The 17,665-nt window shown below is 45.3% G+C and overlaps 1 protein-coding gene across 1 annotated transcript in view; it reads left to right on the top strand.

Moving 5' to 3' along the window:
* LOC124523373 (solute carrier family 41 member 3-like) overlaps positions 1-17,665 on the top strand; it is a 68,734-nt gene that overhangs the window by 43,937 nt on the left and 7,132 nt on the right. Inside the window, exons 4-8 of the mRNA XM_047095207.1 lie at positions 3,363-3,507; positions 6,701-6,847; positions 9,438-9,582; positions 11,031-11,110; positions 13,159-13,293. Coding sequence (XP_046951163.1) covers positions 3,363-3,507; positions 6,701-6,847; positions 9,438-9,582; positions 11,031-11,110; positions 13,159-13,293 — 652 coding nt within the window. The remainder of the gene's footprint in view (positions 1-3,362; positions 3,508-6,700; positions 6,848-9,437; positions 9,583-11,030; positions 11,111-13,158; positions 13,294-17,665) is intronic.

Here is a 17,665-nt window from a genome sequence, read left to right as displayed (position 1 = left end):
CCCAGGAACTCAACTAGTAAGACTGAAGAGCAGCCACTAAGAGCTGGTCCAACAGGGCCATTGCAAACTGTCCAAATTCAGCCCTATCCCACCTCATTCGACTTTCATCACATGGGTGCACATAAAATTGTTTGTAGGCTTCTGCTCAATAAATTACACCACAATGACATTATTCTCTTTTTGCACGAATTTCTGAAGATAACTTCCCACAAGTTCACAAGGTATGAACAATTTAAAGATCTAGATTTTTCCAAAAAGGATTATAAAATATTTCAATGCTTAGTATTAAGTAATAGCACCAATGTTAATGTTTTAATTATTAGTTTCTCCATAACCTCACCAGCATTGAAAGTATTCTTCTCAACTACTTTGTATTTACCATATAGGTGTATGTGGCCATAGACAATATATGCTAGGACTTTCTGTGTTTTTTTTAAATATTGTTTTATTTAAGTAATGTCTACACCCAACCTGGGGCTTAAACTCATGACCCCAAGGTCAAGAATCACATGCTCTTCCAACTGAGCCAGACAGGTGTCCCTGTCTCTCTGTGTTTTTTTAAGCACAAAAAGTATTATGCTGTACATGTAATTCTGTAACTTGTACTTTTAAGAATGACTTAATGAATGAAAATAACTTAGAATAGCAGATAGCACTCAGGAAATGTCAGCTCCAGTCATTATTCTCATTATTACATGGTTCTTTGTTCACATGTGCAAATGTTGTACTGAGAAAATGCTAGATCATAAGGTATATGGGTAAATTGTAGCCAAGTTTCCTCCCAGAATTCCTGTACCAATTTTACCACCATCTATATGTAAGAGAACCATTTTCCCACATAATTGTCAATGTGTATTTTATATTATCAACCTTTTAAATTTTTAAAAATTTATCTAATGTTTATTTATTTCTGAGGGAGAGAGAGAGAGAGAGCAGGGGAGGGGCAGAGAGGGAGGGAGAGAAAGAATCCCAAGCAGGCTCCGCATAGATGGCACAGAGCCCACTGCAGGACTCGAACCCATGAACCTTGAGATCATGAACTGAGCTGAAAGCAAGAGTCAGATGCTTAACCGACTAAGCCACCTAGGTGCCCCTAAACCTTTTAAATTTTAATTTTACCTAGTCTGGGGGATAAATATAGTGTACCCATGCACTCATTGATTGATTCATTCAATGGATAAGCACAGATAAGGGCTTAGCACCTGCTGAGTTCCCCCCACCCAGCTCCCGCCAAAACTGAGGGCACTGACCTTTTCATAGAGGAACACCAACATCAATTACAAAGAAATAAGATACCTACTTTCAAATTGGGATTTTTTTTTTCCTATTACTTGGGAAGCTGGTCACATTTTTATTTGTTTTTAGCCATTTGTATTTCCTTTTTGTATCTTGTCAATTTATTCCCCTTGTACATTTTTCTGTTGGGTTATCTTTTTTAAAAAGTTGGCGTTGCTTGGGGTGCCTGGTGGCTGAGTCTGTTAAACATCTGACTTTGGCTCAGGTCATGATCTTGTGGTTCATGAGTTCAAGCCCCACATCGGGCTCTGTGCTGACAGCTCAGAGCCTGGAGCCTGCTTCAGATTCTGTGTCTCCCTCTCTCTCTGCTCTTCTCCTGCTCATGTTCTGTCTCTCTCCCCTTCAAAAATAAATAAACATTAAAAAAACACAAAAGTTGTCATTGCTTTGTAAAATGGACTTGATGATTTTGATCACTAACCCTTTATTACTTATAAATGGAGATATTTTCTCCTGCTCAGTTTCTGTCTTTGAAGTTTGTGGTATCACATAGAAGTCATACTTGGATTTATATAGAGCTTATTTCATTTTTCTTCATAGATTTTACATATCTTCAGAAGGAGTCTTTCTCTAATCCGAAATCTGAAACACATTATCCTATATTTTTTTCTTTTCATACATTAGGTTTTATGTTTAGTGGGGGGTGTGTATGAATGGTATAATGTAGGAATCCTTTTTTTTTCCTCTAAATATCCACTTTTCCTTACCCTGTTTATTCAGTACCCACCCATTCCATACTGATTAGATATGCCACCTTTATCATACTAAATTTCCATATATAAATTTTCATCTATTCTTGATGGTGTTCCTGGACTCCAGTCTGTCCTGCTGATCTATTTGTCTATTTTTGTGCCAGTACCACCCTGTTTTAATTACAGTAGCCTTAAAACTAAATATTGATAATGAATGTGCCAAACTCCCTCTTGATCTTTTTTCTCAAGGTGTCTTGGCTGTTGTTGCACATCTACTCATCTTTGTGGAACTTAAGATAAGTTGTCAAGTGCCATGAGAAGTCTTGTTGGGACTTTCACTGGAATCACGTGGGTTAACTTGGGGAACATTTTCATCCATATATATGGTAGAGTTCTTTGTTTTTTTTAGGCTTCTTTAATAATACAGCACGTTTCCATTGAGACATTTGAATTACAGTTGATCTTTGAACAATATGGGTTTGAACTGCATGGGTCCACTTATAGGCAGATTTGTTTTCATAAATACAGTACTGTAAATGTATGATTCCTTATGATGTTCTTAATTTTCTTTTCTCTAGCTTACTTTATTACGAGAATACAGTATATAATATAGCATACAAAATATGTGTGAATCAAGTTTGTGTTATGGGTAACGCTTCTGATCAGCAGTAGGCTGTTAGTAGTGAAGTTTTGAGGGAGTGACAAGTTATACACAGGTTTTCAACTTTACAGTGTTGGTGCCCCTAATGCCAGTGTTGGTCAAGGGTCAACTGTACTGCTAACATGCCAGTATTGATACTGAGATCTGGGCACCTCATGGTACTGGCCTGCATGAGCAGCAGAGGTGTGATGCCACGGAGATGAGATGGGAATTGCAGCTGGGATGGGGGAGAATGGAGAGAAAGAGGGCCACCAGCATGAAGGGCAATTGCCAAGGAAGGAAAGTCTGGGAGAGAGACAGAGTGTGCACAGAGACTTCCAAGGCATAGCTGTGGATCATGGAGTTTCCACATTGCAGGAGAAGTTGCTTGTCTGAGCAGCTGGGGGTTACAGAGCACTTTTGCCCAGACCAGTGAGAGGAGCCATGAGCAAGAGACTGGTGGCCCTTGGCCAAGGGCTGAATAGGAGGTGAAGATTTCATGATGGAAAATGGCATCAAACAAATTGCAGAACAAGAAAACAATAGTTTTCAAGGGAGTTGGATTAAAGCGAGGTGTTTGTTTTTTCCAGGTTGGAGGGGCTGTTGGCAAATTTTAGGGTAAGGGAAGGAAGTTGGGTAACCTCAAGGTCAGAGAGGAGGCAGAGGCAAAGGCAGGGAGGAACAATGATGGTCAGAGACACCTTTCCTCATGTTTCTGATTTCTGCCCTGACAGGTGCAGGCCACCGTTGTGGGGTTCCTGGCTGCTGTGGCCGCCCTGCTGCTGGGTGCTATGTCTAGGGAGGAGATGGACTTTGTGAAGGTGGAGTTGCTGTGTGCCAGCAGTGTCATCACAGCCTTTCTCGCCGCATCTGCCTTAGGTGAGCTGTGCCCTCACCCCAGTTACCACCCCCTCCTAGCTCTCTCTGTCCTCCATTCTTCAGTACTTCGCTCTCAACTCTTTGTGTTTCAGTTCCTTGAGATGTGGAAAATGGGTGCACTAATGGTGGGGCCTCACATGTCCTGCCAGAGGATGGGGGAGAGACTATTAGTTAAGTCTCCAAGCCCCACCTTATGGATGGGCAAGGAGGACAATGAGTCCTTTCCTAGGCAATGTATGTGTGCAGGAGTGAGCTGCTGACTCCATTTCTCTTCCCTCTGCTTGTTCAGAGAACTGGCCTTTGCTCAGTTGACACATTCATCTGTTCATCCATCCTCCATCCATTCAATGTTTCTTGAGCACAGCTTGTGAATGGGCCTGTGGAAGATTCTGGCATCTGCAGTCCTGTAGGGAGCAAGACTCTAGCATTAGCTTCAATTTCATCTCTGCAGAGAGGTCTTTTCTGACTCACTCAAGTTCTGCCCTCTGCCCTTCTCCCCAGCTGCTGACATGCTCTTCTGCACTATGCACCTGTTTTCCTTATTGAGCACTTACAAACATCTGCAATTGTTCATTTTCTTCATTCTTTTCTGTCTCACCCCTTTGCTAGAATGTCAGCTCCTCAGAGAGGTGCCCTGTTAGAATAGGGCTTCTCCTATTCTGCTCCTGTCACACCGCCTGCCATGCATCAGATGCTTCCTCCATGTCTGCAGAAGGCGGAACACACAAGGAGTGACAAAAAACCCTGTCTTCACGGAGCTCACTCATCTCAGGGGCAACCATGGTTGCCATGCAATTACCATAGGATGTCCCCCCATTCGCTCCTTACTCAGTACTTACTGAGTGTCTAATGTGTGCCAGACACTGGTGCAGTGGAGGGGATGCACTGGTGAGTAACTGCACTGTTTTGTGATGTGTATGTTCTGGTTTGGAGTGAGACATCAATATGCAAGCACATAGCAAATTTCAGCTAAGTGCAAGTGTCTCCTTTTTGAAGCCTCTCTGATCAGCTCTCTAGCATCACCCCCCCCCCGATTCATAGTCCTGCTTTCTTTTCATGTCCTGTTTTTTACTTCAAATGCTTGTTCACTTACTTGTGTGCTGTCTGTCCCTCCACCCAACAAGCATTTACTGTTTGAGTCCAAAGCCTGATGGCTATTTTCAACACCTAAAATAGGCATGTTACCAGCTGCCAAATGTTTGCTGAATGAGCGGACTTCATTTTGGTTCTCTTCTGGACTGCATGTCTGAGTGTCTCTCACAAACAATGTGCACGTATAAGAAAGAATAAGTGCTAACTGAATTGGATTTGCATTTACCCTTCTGTTCTCCATCTGACTGCTCATGAAACACCTTTGAGCTTAGCTCTCTGTAAGGATAATGTGGCAGGTTATTTAGTGGTTTCTCTTCATTCCTGTGCTAGTGTATGTAATCGGGATGGAGGGTAAGAGTGCAGAAACCCAGGAGCAAATTCATAAATTGCACTTCCTTGGGCAGACTGCTCCTGGTCATGTACCTGTGCCTGTGCACATGGGGCAGGGGTTAGGGCGCCATCACTCAGTCTGTCCAAGGGAAGAGAAGAATGAGTATGCCACACCTTGTGGAGAAATAGAGCCCAAGAGATACTTGACCTGAAGTCTCCTCTGAAAACAACACAATCCAATGATTCCAGAGGCCAGTCCTGTTCCTGTGGAGTCTTGTAGAGAATGTCATTCCTAGCTCCCCATTTTCCAGATGAGGAAAGTGAAGCATAGATGAGGGGTGAAGTTCAGCAGCATGGACATAAACTGGGTTATCCAAAGATGTGTAGAAGTTTAGGAGCATGGCTGGTGGCTCATAGTGTGACCTCAGCATGACTGCTGTAAAGCCAGGTGGTGGTGGTGGTTTTTAATAAGTGCTCTCAAACTGGTGGTTTCGATGTAGTCCCTGTTTTTCACCAGACCACCAGCCACACAGACTCAACCTCACTTAGAATTGGCATTTCAAAAGAGATAAAGTAGCTATGACCTGGTCACAAAATAGGGCACAAACTGTGGCCAGTGGCAGCAGTGTTAGTAGGCCTTGAGGTGATAATTCTAATTATATTTAGAGTTACAGAGTAGTGAGTAAAGTATTAAAACACCAAGAGCCAAGATACAATGTGTCTTTTAAAAAATGTTTATTTATTTATTTTGAGAGAAAGAGTCAGTGGTGCGAGCTTAAGCAGGGGAGGGGTAGAGAGAGAGGGAGAGAGAGAGAGAATGCCAGGCAGGCTCCGTGCTGTCATCACAGAGCCTGACATGGGGCTCGACCCCACAAACCATGAGATCATGACCTGCGTCAAAACCAAGAGTTGGACGCTTAACTGACTGAGCCACCCAGGAGCCCCCAATGCTGTTGGATTAAGTCCTAGGCAGTAGATGAGGGCTGGAAGATTGCATGTGACAGTCATCTCAGAACACAGTCAGAACACAAAATAGGACCCAGGGAGGTATAGTGGCCACGAGAATGTGTCTCTTGGGTTTCCAGTGCTACACCCAAAAATTTACCCCCACTCCCCGCTGTTAGAGGTTACCTGCTGCCTTCGCCCAGTGGTGGCCCTTCCAGGATCCTGAGATGGGTCTGTTCGCCAGAGATGTGGACCTGCTGACAATGCTGTGCTGTTGTCTGCATGTGCTTCCCCTGCTTTCCTTCCTGTCTTCCACTGCGGGTGGCCTACATGCCATCTCGTGGCTCTCCCAACACCCCTGTGGCCCCCCATTCCTCCTCACAGGCCCTGTCCCTAACAAACCTCTCATGTGGCTAATCCCACTGGGACACCTGTGTCCCCAGGGACCCCGACAGACACAAGATGCTGTGCTCTGCCCCTGGGGCTCTGTTGCTTAGAGTGGTTTTGGAGTCTTCTTCCTGTCAGGGAGCAGCTGTGAGCTTCACATCTGTAGTTTCTGGTTTGGGAGCCCAGGTACTACCTCCCTGCTGTCTCCCCCATGGGTTTGAGTGTATCATCAAAGCTTCCAGGCTGCTTCTTAACATCACTGTGCAAGTGACAGGGTCCACCCTACTGCAGCCTTCTCAGGCTTCAGAATAGCGGGGAAACTGAGTGTTAGGGCAGGCTGGCTCAGGCGAGGGCTGTGTGGATACAGAAAAGTTACTGAGCAGCCTCCTGACCACTTTCTCATCCTGTGCTTTGAGTTTTCTCTGCCACCTCCCTGCAGGAATGCTGATGGTCTACATAGTAATTGGTTCTCGGAAGCTTGGGGTCAATCCAGACAACATTGCCACGCCCATTGCTGCCAGCCTGGGAGACCTCATCACGTTGTCCATCCTGGCCTTTGTTAGCAGCTTCTTCTATAAACACAAAGGTAAGAGGTACCCCTCGAGGTGGGGCACACGAACAAGGCTGGGTCCAATGTCGGCAAACAGCAAGCTCTCCCATTCACTCAGGTCAGCAGATAAGTTCAGTCTCCACCTTAGGGCAGGGGTGTGCAAGGAGACCAGGGAGGGCCAGAGGATGGCCTGGCTACTTCAGTGTGCCCTCATAGGTTAACAGAGCCTCCATGGGTAAGTCATGTGTCACACCGGACATGTACAAACCAGCTGGGAAGGGACTCCCAAGGAGGCATGTCATAGCCATGGGCAGCAGCATATGCTCTCCCTGCTGGTGTGAGGCAGAAGACCAGGTCTCCTCAGAAGGTGCCCAGTGCCCTGGTCATCAGCCAAGAGAGGCATTCACACCTCTTGTATGACAGACCCTTGTGGCCAGAGGCTCTGACTCCACCAGGGGTCTCCCTAGATCTGCCCTGGGAGCACAATGAACATGCTCCTGCCCTGGGCATTGTGGACAGGTAGCATCTCCCTTTCCCAGATGGTTCTCACCTGCTGACTACTCCCCTCTGAGCATCACAGTTTTTGCTTTCCACCTAAGCTGGCTGCCCACAGTTGTTTGGATCTAGTAAGTGTTGATTCTGTGCATGGTCATAACCCCAAGTACCTGGGGGCAGGTGGCATCAGTGAGTGGAGTGGACAGTGAAGAAGATGGTGGACAGCAGTAGGGCATGTGGTGACACTTATTTGGAGGAAATACCTAGACACAGGCACAGACACAGCAAAGCTCTGGCTTATCGTTGCCCTGTGGGAACTCAGACTCTGGACCAAGAGAAGTCACCCAGCACTTACATGCTGAAGCAGCTGAAGCAGACTGACAGAATACCTGTGATTTAGTGTGTCTGGGCATTGAGACCCTCTCCCTCTCAGCTCTGGGACCAGCTCCTTGTCACCCCAGGAACTGCCTTCCACCAATACTGTTTGATGGTTGGGAGATCCTCAAAGTTCCTGTAAGTGGCAATGAAGATCTAATGATAAGATGACCTAATTTTATTTTTAAACCATGGTGAATTTAAAACAAGATTTGTGTGTGGGTTGGTTAATCGAGTTTTACTTATAAAACAAATTTGGGTCACTGGTGTTTCCAGACCCTTCTTCTCTGCCTTAATGTGCATGTTGCAACACACGACTTAGTAGCTGTTGAATCATTGTTGGGTTGTCTGTCCCTCAAATTAGACTGTGAATTTATCTTGGGTGCACTTACAGGTTCACTGGGCCTGGCACATATGAGATAAATCTTCACTGATGAAGAATGAGCTGCTATGTCACCTGTCAGTGTAGTTGGGAAGACAAGCCATGTCTGGGGGAAGTATTCATCATGGTGGTGGGAAAATATGAGGTGGAGCCTCTGCCAGGGCTCCTGAATAATTCTAGAAAAATCAGACTGAAAAAATGTCCTAAAAGCAGCACTCCTGTAGGCTGCTGCTTCCTAGAGCTTTTGAGACTTGCTTAGAGCTTCCTGGGCCTCCCACCTCCTGGGATGGCGAAGAGGCTGGCCCCTTCCATGATGAGTTACTTTGTAGTCCAAGTTGAGCAACTGTGGCCTGTGCTTCCATGTAGCTGCCCAAGGAGACGGGCCTCCCTATGGCAGAGGAATGAACCATGATTGTTTAGTGCAGAGAAAGACAAGAGGGGAGGGGTCCTCCTAATGATGCTGCTCAGAGAAATGGGATGTGGGGCACAGACCTACCTGCACACCTCTGCGTGCTGGGGTCCACTTGGCAGAGGACTGTGCACCACCTGAGCCTGTCCTTTAGAGGTGGGGCTGGGGGTGAGAGGATAGCTCTAGAGAAAGCTGGTGTCTTATTTGGAGTGATTGGGAAGGTGACACACAAAATATAAGGGAAGAAGGGAGTGAGTGAGAATGGTGGTATGTGGGGCCCTGACCTGGCTCCAGGAACAGTCAGGTGTCCCAGAACCGTCAGAGTTCTGCTGGCTCCAACCAGCAGCGAAGATGACACAGGGACATAAGTAGCTGCAAAGCTGGGTGTGGTCTGAGCCCTGAGGGTCCTATAGATGCTGGGGAGGCCACCTTAGGCTGGCCTCAGCCAGGAGCAGATTGGCATCATTAACCAACTCTGGCTGTAGCCCTGATGTCTGCATGCTGGTTTGGGTGCTGGTGGGCCACCTCTTCATGCTGTAGTCTCTCCTATGCCCATCTGAGGGGGAATAGAGAACATGACATGAGTTTGTGCTCAGAAGGTGCTGGGCACAGTGCTGGCCTGTGGACACAATCCCATAAATGTAACCATTAATAATAATAATAAGGTTGAGGTGGAAGGAGATGGGAGAGGTTATGTATGTCAGGAAAATAGCAAAAAAGAGAAGTAAAGGGGCTTGTGACAGGAATTGAGGATAAAGAGGAGCTTTTCCAGTTGCTTAATAAGATGGACAAAATCTTTAGAAGTATGGTAGGTTGTCCACCCTAAACTGCCGGAGACAGAACCGTCTCCTCAGCTCCAAGCCCACCTCTAATCATTGCAGCCCAGACTGTGGCCCCACAGTCCATGCTCATGTGCCCTGGCACTCACACTGTCTGTCTGTCTGCCTGTCTCTCTCTCCTCCCAGATAATCGATACCTGATGCTATTGGTCTATATCAGCTTAATGGCCCTGATCCCCTTGTGGGTCCTCATTGTCAAGCAGAACCCGCCCATCATGAGGATCCTGAAGTTAGGGTGGTTCCCAATCATTCTAGCAATGGTCATCAGCATGTGCACATGAGTGAGGGCTGCCACCACCCCTTTGCTCTCCATGCCACCCCTGTCTGGCCTCTGCAGACAGGGAGAGTGGCCTGAGGCCACCAAGCCTCCAGGGTGAGGATGTAAATCATGTGGGTTTAAATCATTTTCTGGCTGATCATGGTTGGAGGGAATCATTGCTGTGGGCTCCCTCACTAAGTCCCGGTGCCGGTTGTTGAGTCATACCTCTTTGTTCTTCATCTCTTTCCCTCTCACCAAGCACCTTAGGCCTTATTTATTCTGAGAGGCAGTCCTGTTTACCACTGCAGGAGTATCAGAGCCAGGAAGAACTGAACCTGGAAACATCAGTTGAATACACTGATGCCAGGACCTCTTGTCCCCTCGTGGCACTGCAGGACACCTGTCTCCCCCATCCCTGCTGCCAGAGTTCCCCTGCTTGGGCTTCAGGGAGTCCCTCACCTGGCCCTACAGTGATGGCTCTGTGGATACCATTTCCACAGCATGGCTGCTGGTGGGACCTAGTGGGGCTGAGGGATTCGTCCCCCTGGGCCCTTGGGCCTTCAGCTGAGCTCAGGTCTTCCACCCTTGAACCTCACTCTCCAGAGCCCTTTCTGTTAGTAGACCTGGATGATCACCACCCCAGTGCTTTCTGGGGTGCTTTCCAAACTTTGAATCTTAGGGAGAAGTGGTTATGGTCCAGGTGTCTTTGATTCCAGAAAGCTCCTGGGCTCCTCTTACGAACTGATCCAACTTTGCCAGGACTGTAGGAGCAGGGCAGTCTTTGCTGAACTCCAGGGGCTGGTAGGAGCAAGGTCTTATTGCGACATCTCTAAGAACAAGGAGAAGAAGTGGATTCTCATGCAGGTTCCATTTTACTGCTCAGGAAAGTACCAGTTCAGTTGTGGTACATGAGCTGTCACATGGGAGAGTCCAGCCAGCTATGTGACCTCAGAGAGTTTGTAACTTGTTTTTAATGGGCTAACATTATCTGATGGGCCTTCTGGAACCAGCTGATGCTCAGAATAGAGGTGGAGAACCATGTGCGTGGTGGAGAGGACACTGTGGATACCAGCCTGTCTATATCAGATATTTTGTATAGGGGTCAGGAAAGTGTTTGCTACACTGAGAAAGGAAACTGGTAAGACATTTTGAAAAAATTTTTTATTTTAATATTTGTTTATTTGTGTGAGAGAGAGAGAGAGAAAGAGAGCCAGCGAGCATGACTAGGGGAGGGGCAGAGGAAGAGAGAGAAAATCCTAAACAGGCTCCGGGCTCTGAGCTGTCAGCATATAGCCCAATGTGGGGCTTGAATTCCAGAATAATGAGATCACGACCTGAGCTGAAGTCAGACTCTCAACCGACTGAGCCACCCAGGTGCCTCTGATAAGACATTTTGTATAGAGGTATACCAGGTCCCCTACAAGGATAAACTAATCATTTTCCCTCTGCTCTCTCCCCAGTTTTGGAGGGCTCATCTTGAACAAAACCATTTCTAAACAGCAATTCCAAGGCATGGCCATATTTACTCCCATCATATGTGGTAGGTATTGGCAGTCACCATCACCTGGGACCCCTGGGCTGTATTGGCCCACAGGGTTTGGGCAGTGGGACCTGAACAGCAGTGACTTCAGAGGTCTAGCCCCAGGCCTTCAAAGGCATAATCTGGAAACTGAGCCATGGCTATGTTTCTGCTGGGCAGGGACTACCGGGCTGGTTTTTCTCATATGGAAGGAGACCCTCAGGGAAAAAGCCCTGACCACTGCTCCACCAGCTCACACTCTTCCTCACAGTCACCACAGAGACTTGAGCTGTCCCACAGAGCTAAATCCCATGCCTTGAAGGCACATCTAAGCCAGGATTCACTGCCACCTGATCGTGGCCTTCAGAACTGGGGTGTTGGCTTCTCATGGTTTGTTTGTATGTTTGCTAATTTCTTAAATTTAGATTCATTGATGACATTTAAAACTAAGACTTTTGCACATAAAAATCTGGATTTCTGCCTTCTTCGAAAGCAAGACTGTGACAATACTGAGTTTACATTCTGGGTGAGGAAACAATCAGCTGCCACTCAGACAGGACTTGTGTTTGTCCGGTTTGCCTGAATCCCCTCCGTTCCCTGTTGTCTTCCACCCAACCCTTCATTGATCTCCCTTCTAGGCTTAGACCCTATGGGCTCTCTTAACCAAAGCTTGGTTTGTGTCTGGCTTCTGATAAGGATCTGTAAATGGAACTGACCAGTCAGGGAGGGAACCAAATGTGATAGCTTTTTGCATACTTTGCTTGGTCCCAGGCCCTGGTGTTCTGGGGCTGCAGAAACAGGCTACAGAGGCCTTTGGGCACCCCCTCTCCCCATTTCCATGGGAACCCAGGTGATTATTCCTTGAATATCAGTGGACCACCCAGCAGGTCTGCCCCAGTAGAGGCAGAGCTTGCCCGTCATACAAGGAGCTGGCCATGTGAAAGACAACAACTGCTAAGGCAGGCTAAAGCTTAGAAAGATTTTCTTGGATGTCACCAACTCAGATGACTGTGGGGCCACATGAGAATGTTGAGTGAGTTCAGCCAGTATGACAGTAGCTGGGCAGTAAGGAGCAGCAGGGAATAGGTCATGCTGCAGAACGTGTTCCTGGTGTGGAGGGAGAGGGGCCTGCTTAGCTCCAGCCAGTTGCTGCCTGGCAAGTTTGGAGGTCCAGAGTTGGCAGAACTGACTTGTTAGGAGAAGCCAGCAATTTATGTAAATGCTAACAAGTAATTTGAGTTACATTTTTAAATCCACTCCTCCCCCCTTTTTTAAATCATGTGGATTGAGCAAAATAGATCTGCAGCCATCCTCTGCCCACAGACTTTTGCATCCAGGGTTGTTGGTCTCTGCCTCTGGATATCACTGGGGCACATCTGGCCCAGTGAGGGGTTATTCCCCAATGGGCTGAGGAAACAGGATGGAGGGAGCCTTCCCACTCTCTAAAGGAGATGGTCCTGAACAGACGCTCTTCTCTCTCAGCCTGTAATCCTGTCCCTGCAAAGACAGCTCAGCATGGCCTTTGTAGTCTTGGCATGGTCCATTCTCTGTGGAAGCTGGGAGTCTCAGCCATAAGCCCCAGACCTGTTGCATATGCTATCCCCTCTTCCCTTGCTGCTGTTGCCCACCTTCTCTTCCATCTCCTTTCCACCTTAGGTGGAAAAAATCTTCATTTTCTCAGATGTTCCAGTCTGTAATCTGATCCCTGTCACTTCCCACGGCCTTGAAGGCCTTATCAAGACATCCTCCCATAGACCTTTCCATCACTCTCCCTCCCTCCCTCTACTTGACAAATCTGTATTGTAAACCTACTTTGCCAGTCACATTTCCTTCACCATAAGAGGTAGCTGTCAAGGTGATACAGTTACTACCCTGGCACTTCACTCACAAGGTCGAGTTTACCCTTGCTTGCAGCCAAATAAAATCTGTTGTAAAGTGGGAGGAAAGGAAAAGAGACCAAGTGCTACATCAATCAAGGGAGGCTTCTGGAGGAAGTAGACTTAAAATAAGGGCCAGAACTGAGAGACTGGCATAAAAAGGGGGAAACCACATTCTTTTTCTCCTCCCAGGTGTTGGTGGCAATCTGGTGGCAATTCAGAGCAGCCGGATCTCCACCTACCTGCACATGTGTAGCACACCTGGTGTCCTACCCCTCTGGATGAAACAATACTGGCCTAACCCATGCTCCACTTTCTGCACCTCAGGTGAGTCTGGTATCTTCTGGAAGCCATGTGGCCATTTCTTTCAACAAGTAAAATTTGCCATTAGTGGAATCTGGTGTCTGTAGCAACAGAGGTCTAAGGCCAGTGCTGACCTCAACAGAGATCATCTTCAAGGTCATGAGTCCTTCTCCCAGAGACCTGACTCCCACCCTTGCCTTTAGTTCATTGATTGATTCATTCATTCATTCATTTAAATATTCAAATATTCAAACACTCAAATATTAATTGAAGGTCTGCCAGGTACTAGATGTCATGTTATTGTGATGAGTCAGGGAAAGCTGAGTCTTGTCCCCATGTATATACATGGTCCAGAAGAGCAGATATGGGGGCCTGTGTGGCTCAGTTGGTTGATCGTCCCACCTTTTTATTTTTGGCTTAGGTCATGACCCCAAGGTCATGGGAAAGTCTCTCTCTCTCTCTCTCTCTTTTCCCCTCCCCCGTCTCTCTCTCCCCCTCTCCCTCCCTCCCTCTGCCCACAGTACTCTCTCCCTCTCTAAAAGCAAAAACAAACAGAAGAGCAGATAAACACACCAAAAATGGAGCTCTTGACTACATATTGTGGTCTATTTTTTAGGGTTTTTTTCTTTGTTTATTTTTATTTTATTTTATTTTTTATTTTTTAAAATTTACATCCAAATTAGTTAGCATATAGTGAAACAATGATTTCAAGAGTAGATTCCTTAATGCCCCTTACCCATTTAGCCCATCCCCCCTCCCACAACCCCTCCACCAACCCTCAGTTTGTTCTCCATATTTATGAGTCTCTTCTGTTTTGTCCCCATCTCTGTTTTTATATTATTTTTGTTTCCCTTCCCTTATGTTCATCTGTTTTGTCCCCTAAAGTCCTCATATGAGTGAAGTCATATGATTTTTGTCTTTCTCTAATTTCACTTAGCATAATACCCTCCAGTTCCATCCACGTAGTTGGAATGGCAAGATTTCATTCTTTTTGATTGCCAAATAATACTCCATTGTATATATATGCCACATTTTCTTTATCCATTCATCCATCGATGGACGTTTGGGCTCTTTCCATTCTTTGGCTATTGTTGATAGTGCTGCTATAAACATGGGGTGCATGTGTCCCTTCGAAACAGCACACATATCCCTTGGATAAATGCCTAGTAGTGCAATTGCTAGGTTGTAGGATAGGTCTATTTTTAGTTTTTTGAGGAACCTCCATATTGTTTTCCAAACTGGCTGCACCAGTTTCCATTGCCACCAGCAGTGCAAAAGAGATCCTCTTTCTCTGCATCCTTGCCAACATCTGTTGTGGCCTGAGTTGTTAATGTTAGCCATTCTGACAGGTGTCAGGTGGTATCTCATTGTGGTTTTGATTTGTATTTCCCTGATGATGAGTGGTGTTGAGCCGTTTTTCATGTGTTAGTGGGCCATGGGATGTCTTCCTTGGAGAAGTGTCTATTCATGTCTTTTGCCCATTTCTTCACTGGATTGTTTGTTTTTTGGGTGTTGAGTTTGATAAGTTCTTTATAGATTTTGGATACTAACCCATTATCTGATATGTCGTTTGCAAATATCTTCTCCCATTCTGTTGGTTGCCTTTTAGTTTTGCTGATTGTTTCTTTTGCTGTGAAGAGGCTTTTTATTTTGATGAGGTCCCAATAGTTCATTTTTTCTTTTATTTCCCTTGCCTCTGGATATGTGTTGAGTAAGAAGTTGCTGCAGCCGAGGTCAAGGAGGTGATTCCCTGCTTTCTCCTCGAGGATTTTGATGGCCTCCTGTCTTACACTTAGGTCTTTCATCCATTTTGAGTTTTTGTGTATGGTGTCAGTAAATGATCCAGGTTCATTTTTCTGCATGTCACTGTCCAGTTTTCCCAGCACGATTGCTGAAGAGACTGTCTTTATTCTATTGGATTTTCTTTCCTGCTTTGTCAATGATTAAATGGCCATATATTTGTGAGTCCATTTCTGGGTTCTCTAATCTATTCCATTGATCTGCGTGTCTGGTTTTGTACGATTTCCATACTGTCTTGATGATTACAGCTTTGTAATACAGCTTGAAGTCCAGAATTGTGATGCCTCCAGTTTTGGTTTTCTTTTTCAGGATATCTTTGGTTATTCGGCGTCTTTTCTCATTCCATACAAATTTTAGGATTGTTTTTTCTAGCTCTATGAAGAATGTTGGTGTTATTTTGATAAGCATTTCATTGAATATGTAGATTGCTTTGGGTGGTATCGATATTTTAATAATGTTTGTTCTTGCAATCCAGGAGTAAGGAATATTTTTCCATTTTTTTGTGTCTTCAATTTCTTTCATAAACTTTTTATACTTCTCAGTGTATAGATTTTTCACCTGTTTGGTTAGATTTATTCCTAGGTATTTTATGGTTTTTGGTGCAACTGTAAATGGGATAGATTCCTTGATTTCTCTTGCTGTCACTTCATTATTGGTGTATAGGAATACAACTGATTTCTGTGCATTGATTTTATATCCTGCAACTTTGATGAATTCATGGATCAGTTCTAGCAGTTTTTTGGTAGAATCTTTTGGGTTTTCCATATACAGTATCATGTCATCTGCGAAGAGTAAAAAGTTTGACTTCCTCCTTGCCAATTTGGATGCCTTTTACTCCTTTGTGTTGTCTGATTGCTGAGGCTAAGACTTTTAATACTATATTGAGTAACAGTGGCGAGAGTAGACATCCTTGTCATGTTCCTGACCTTATGGATAAGCTCTTAGTTTTTCCCAAATGAGGATGATATTGACGGTGGGTCTTTCACATATGGCTTTTTATGATCTTGAGGTGCGATCCTCTTATCCCTACATCCTTGAGGGTTTTTATCATGAAACGATGCTGTATTTTGTCAAGTGCTTTCTCTGCATCTATAGAGAGGATCATGTGGTTCTTGTCCTTTCTTTTATTAATGTGATATATCACATTTGATTGTTTTGTGAATATTGAACCAGCCCTGCATCCTGGGTATATATCCCACTTGGTCGTGATGAATAATTCTTTTAATGTATTGTTGTATCTGGTTGGTCGGTTTCCTGTTGAGTAATTTCACATCAGTGTTCATCAGGGAAATTGGTCTGGAGTTCTCCTTTTTTCGTGGGGTCTTGGTCTGGTTTTGAAATCAAGGTAATGCTGACTTCCTAGAATGAGTTTGGAAGATTTCCTTACATTTCTAATTTTTGGAACAGCTTCAAAAGAATAGGTGTTAACTCTTCTTTAAATGTTTGGTAGAATTCCCCTGGAAAGTTGCCCAGCCCTGGACTCTTGGGTTTTTTTGGGAGATTTTTGATTACGAATTCTATTTCTTTACTGGTTATAGATTTCTTTTGTAAAAAGTGATTTTAGATTAAATCCCTGGCATTTGGGGTATAGGTTATTAAATTCTGGATCTTATTCAAGTCTTTTTTAGCTACCTCCTCTGACAGTGCACCACTGAAGGAAAGGGAATAATGCATTGCTTGCTTACTGCCAGGTAGGGCTGGAAGCCCAGGATTCCCCCATCTCTATTCACACACTGGGAGAAGAGGAGCACCTCATTGCTGGTGGACTGGCAGGGAGTCAGCATTCTTCTGATCCCACCTTGTCCGAGAGGGAGAGGGATGCCTTATTACTGCTCCCCACATGGCCTTCATCAACATGAAGGGGGGAGCTCATTACCACCAGGCAGAGTACCACTTACTCTCCACTTAGTCTTCCCCTATCCCACGTCAGCCAGAAGGAGTGAGCACCACATTCCACATAGATTAGGTCAGAGTCCAGGCTCCCCACTTGGTCTTTGCTGATGAAAGTGGGGCTGCAGTCTTCCTGTGATATTTGTCTGGAATAGAGCAGCTGTTGTCTAGAAGTTCTGTGCTTTGCTAGGCTGTCCCTCTTCTGGAGCTTTGGCTAGACAAAGCAGGCTTTTGTTGAGTCTTTTCTTTTTGGGTCTTGCCCATTGATTGACATTTCTGGCTTGTTGACTTCTCCAGCATCCAGTCTGGGATATATAAAACAAACCAGCACCACCCTCAAACACACCAAACTCGGGTAACTTACCTCTGTGTTGTTTGTTGAATCCTGAGGTCCCTGGCCAGCCAATTTTTCTCTCCACCTTTTAAAATCTTATGTTTATTTTATATATAATGTCCAGCATTTTTAGTTGTATTTAGTGAGAGGATTGGGAAGAGATGTCTACCCCATCTTGTCTTAACGTGGAAATTCCCATTATTTTACCTAGTACTTGGAACCACATTTTATCTTTTTTTCTTTAATTTTAATTTTAGCTAACATTCCGACAGCAAGCGGGACTTGACATCTGGAAGGTTATAAGCTAACAGCTCTGCTCAGAGAACGGGAGGGCTGGAGGACAATGGGAGGGAGAGTTGTTGAGCCCCAGAC

Source organism: Lynx rufus, unplaced genomic scaffold (assembly GCF_022079265.1).
Source record: "Lynx rufus isolate CCGP_SWC_20201006 ecotype Redwood Valley unplaced genomic scaffold, mLynRuf1.p SCAF_4, whole genome shotgun sequence".
In the NCBI taxonomy this organism is placed as follows: domain Eukaryota; kingdom Metazoa; phylum Chordata; class Mammalia; order Carnivora; family Felidae; genus Lynx; species Lynx rufus.
The sequence above is the reverse complement of the archived record's forward strand: the minus strand, read 5'-3'. Positions and strand labels throughout refer to the sequence as shown.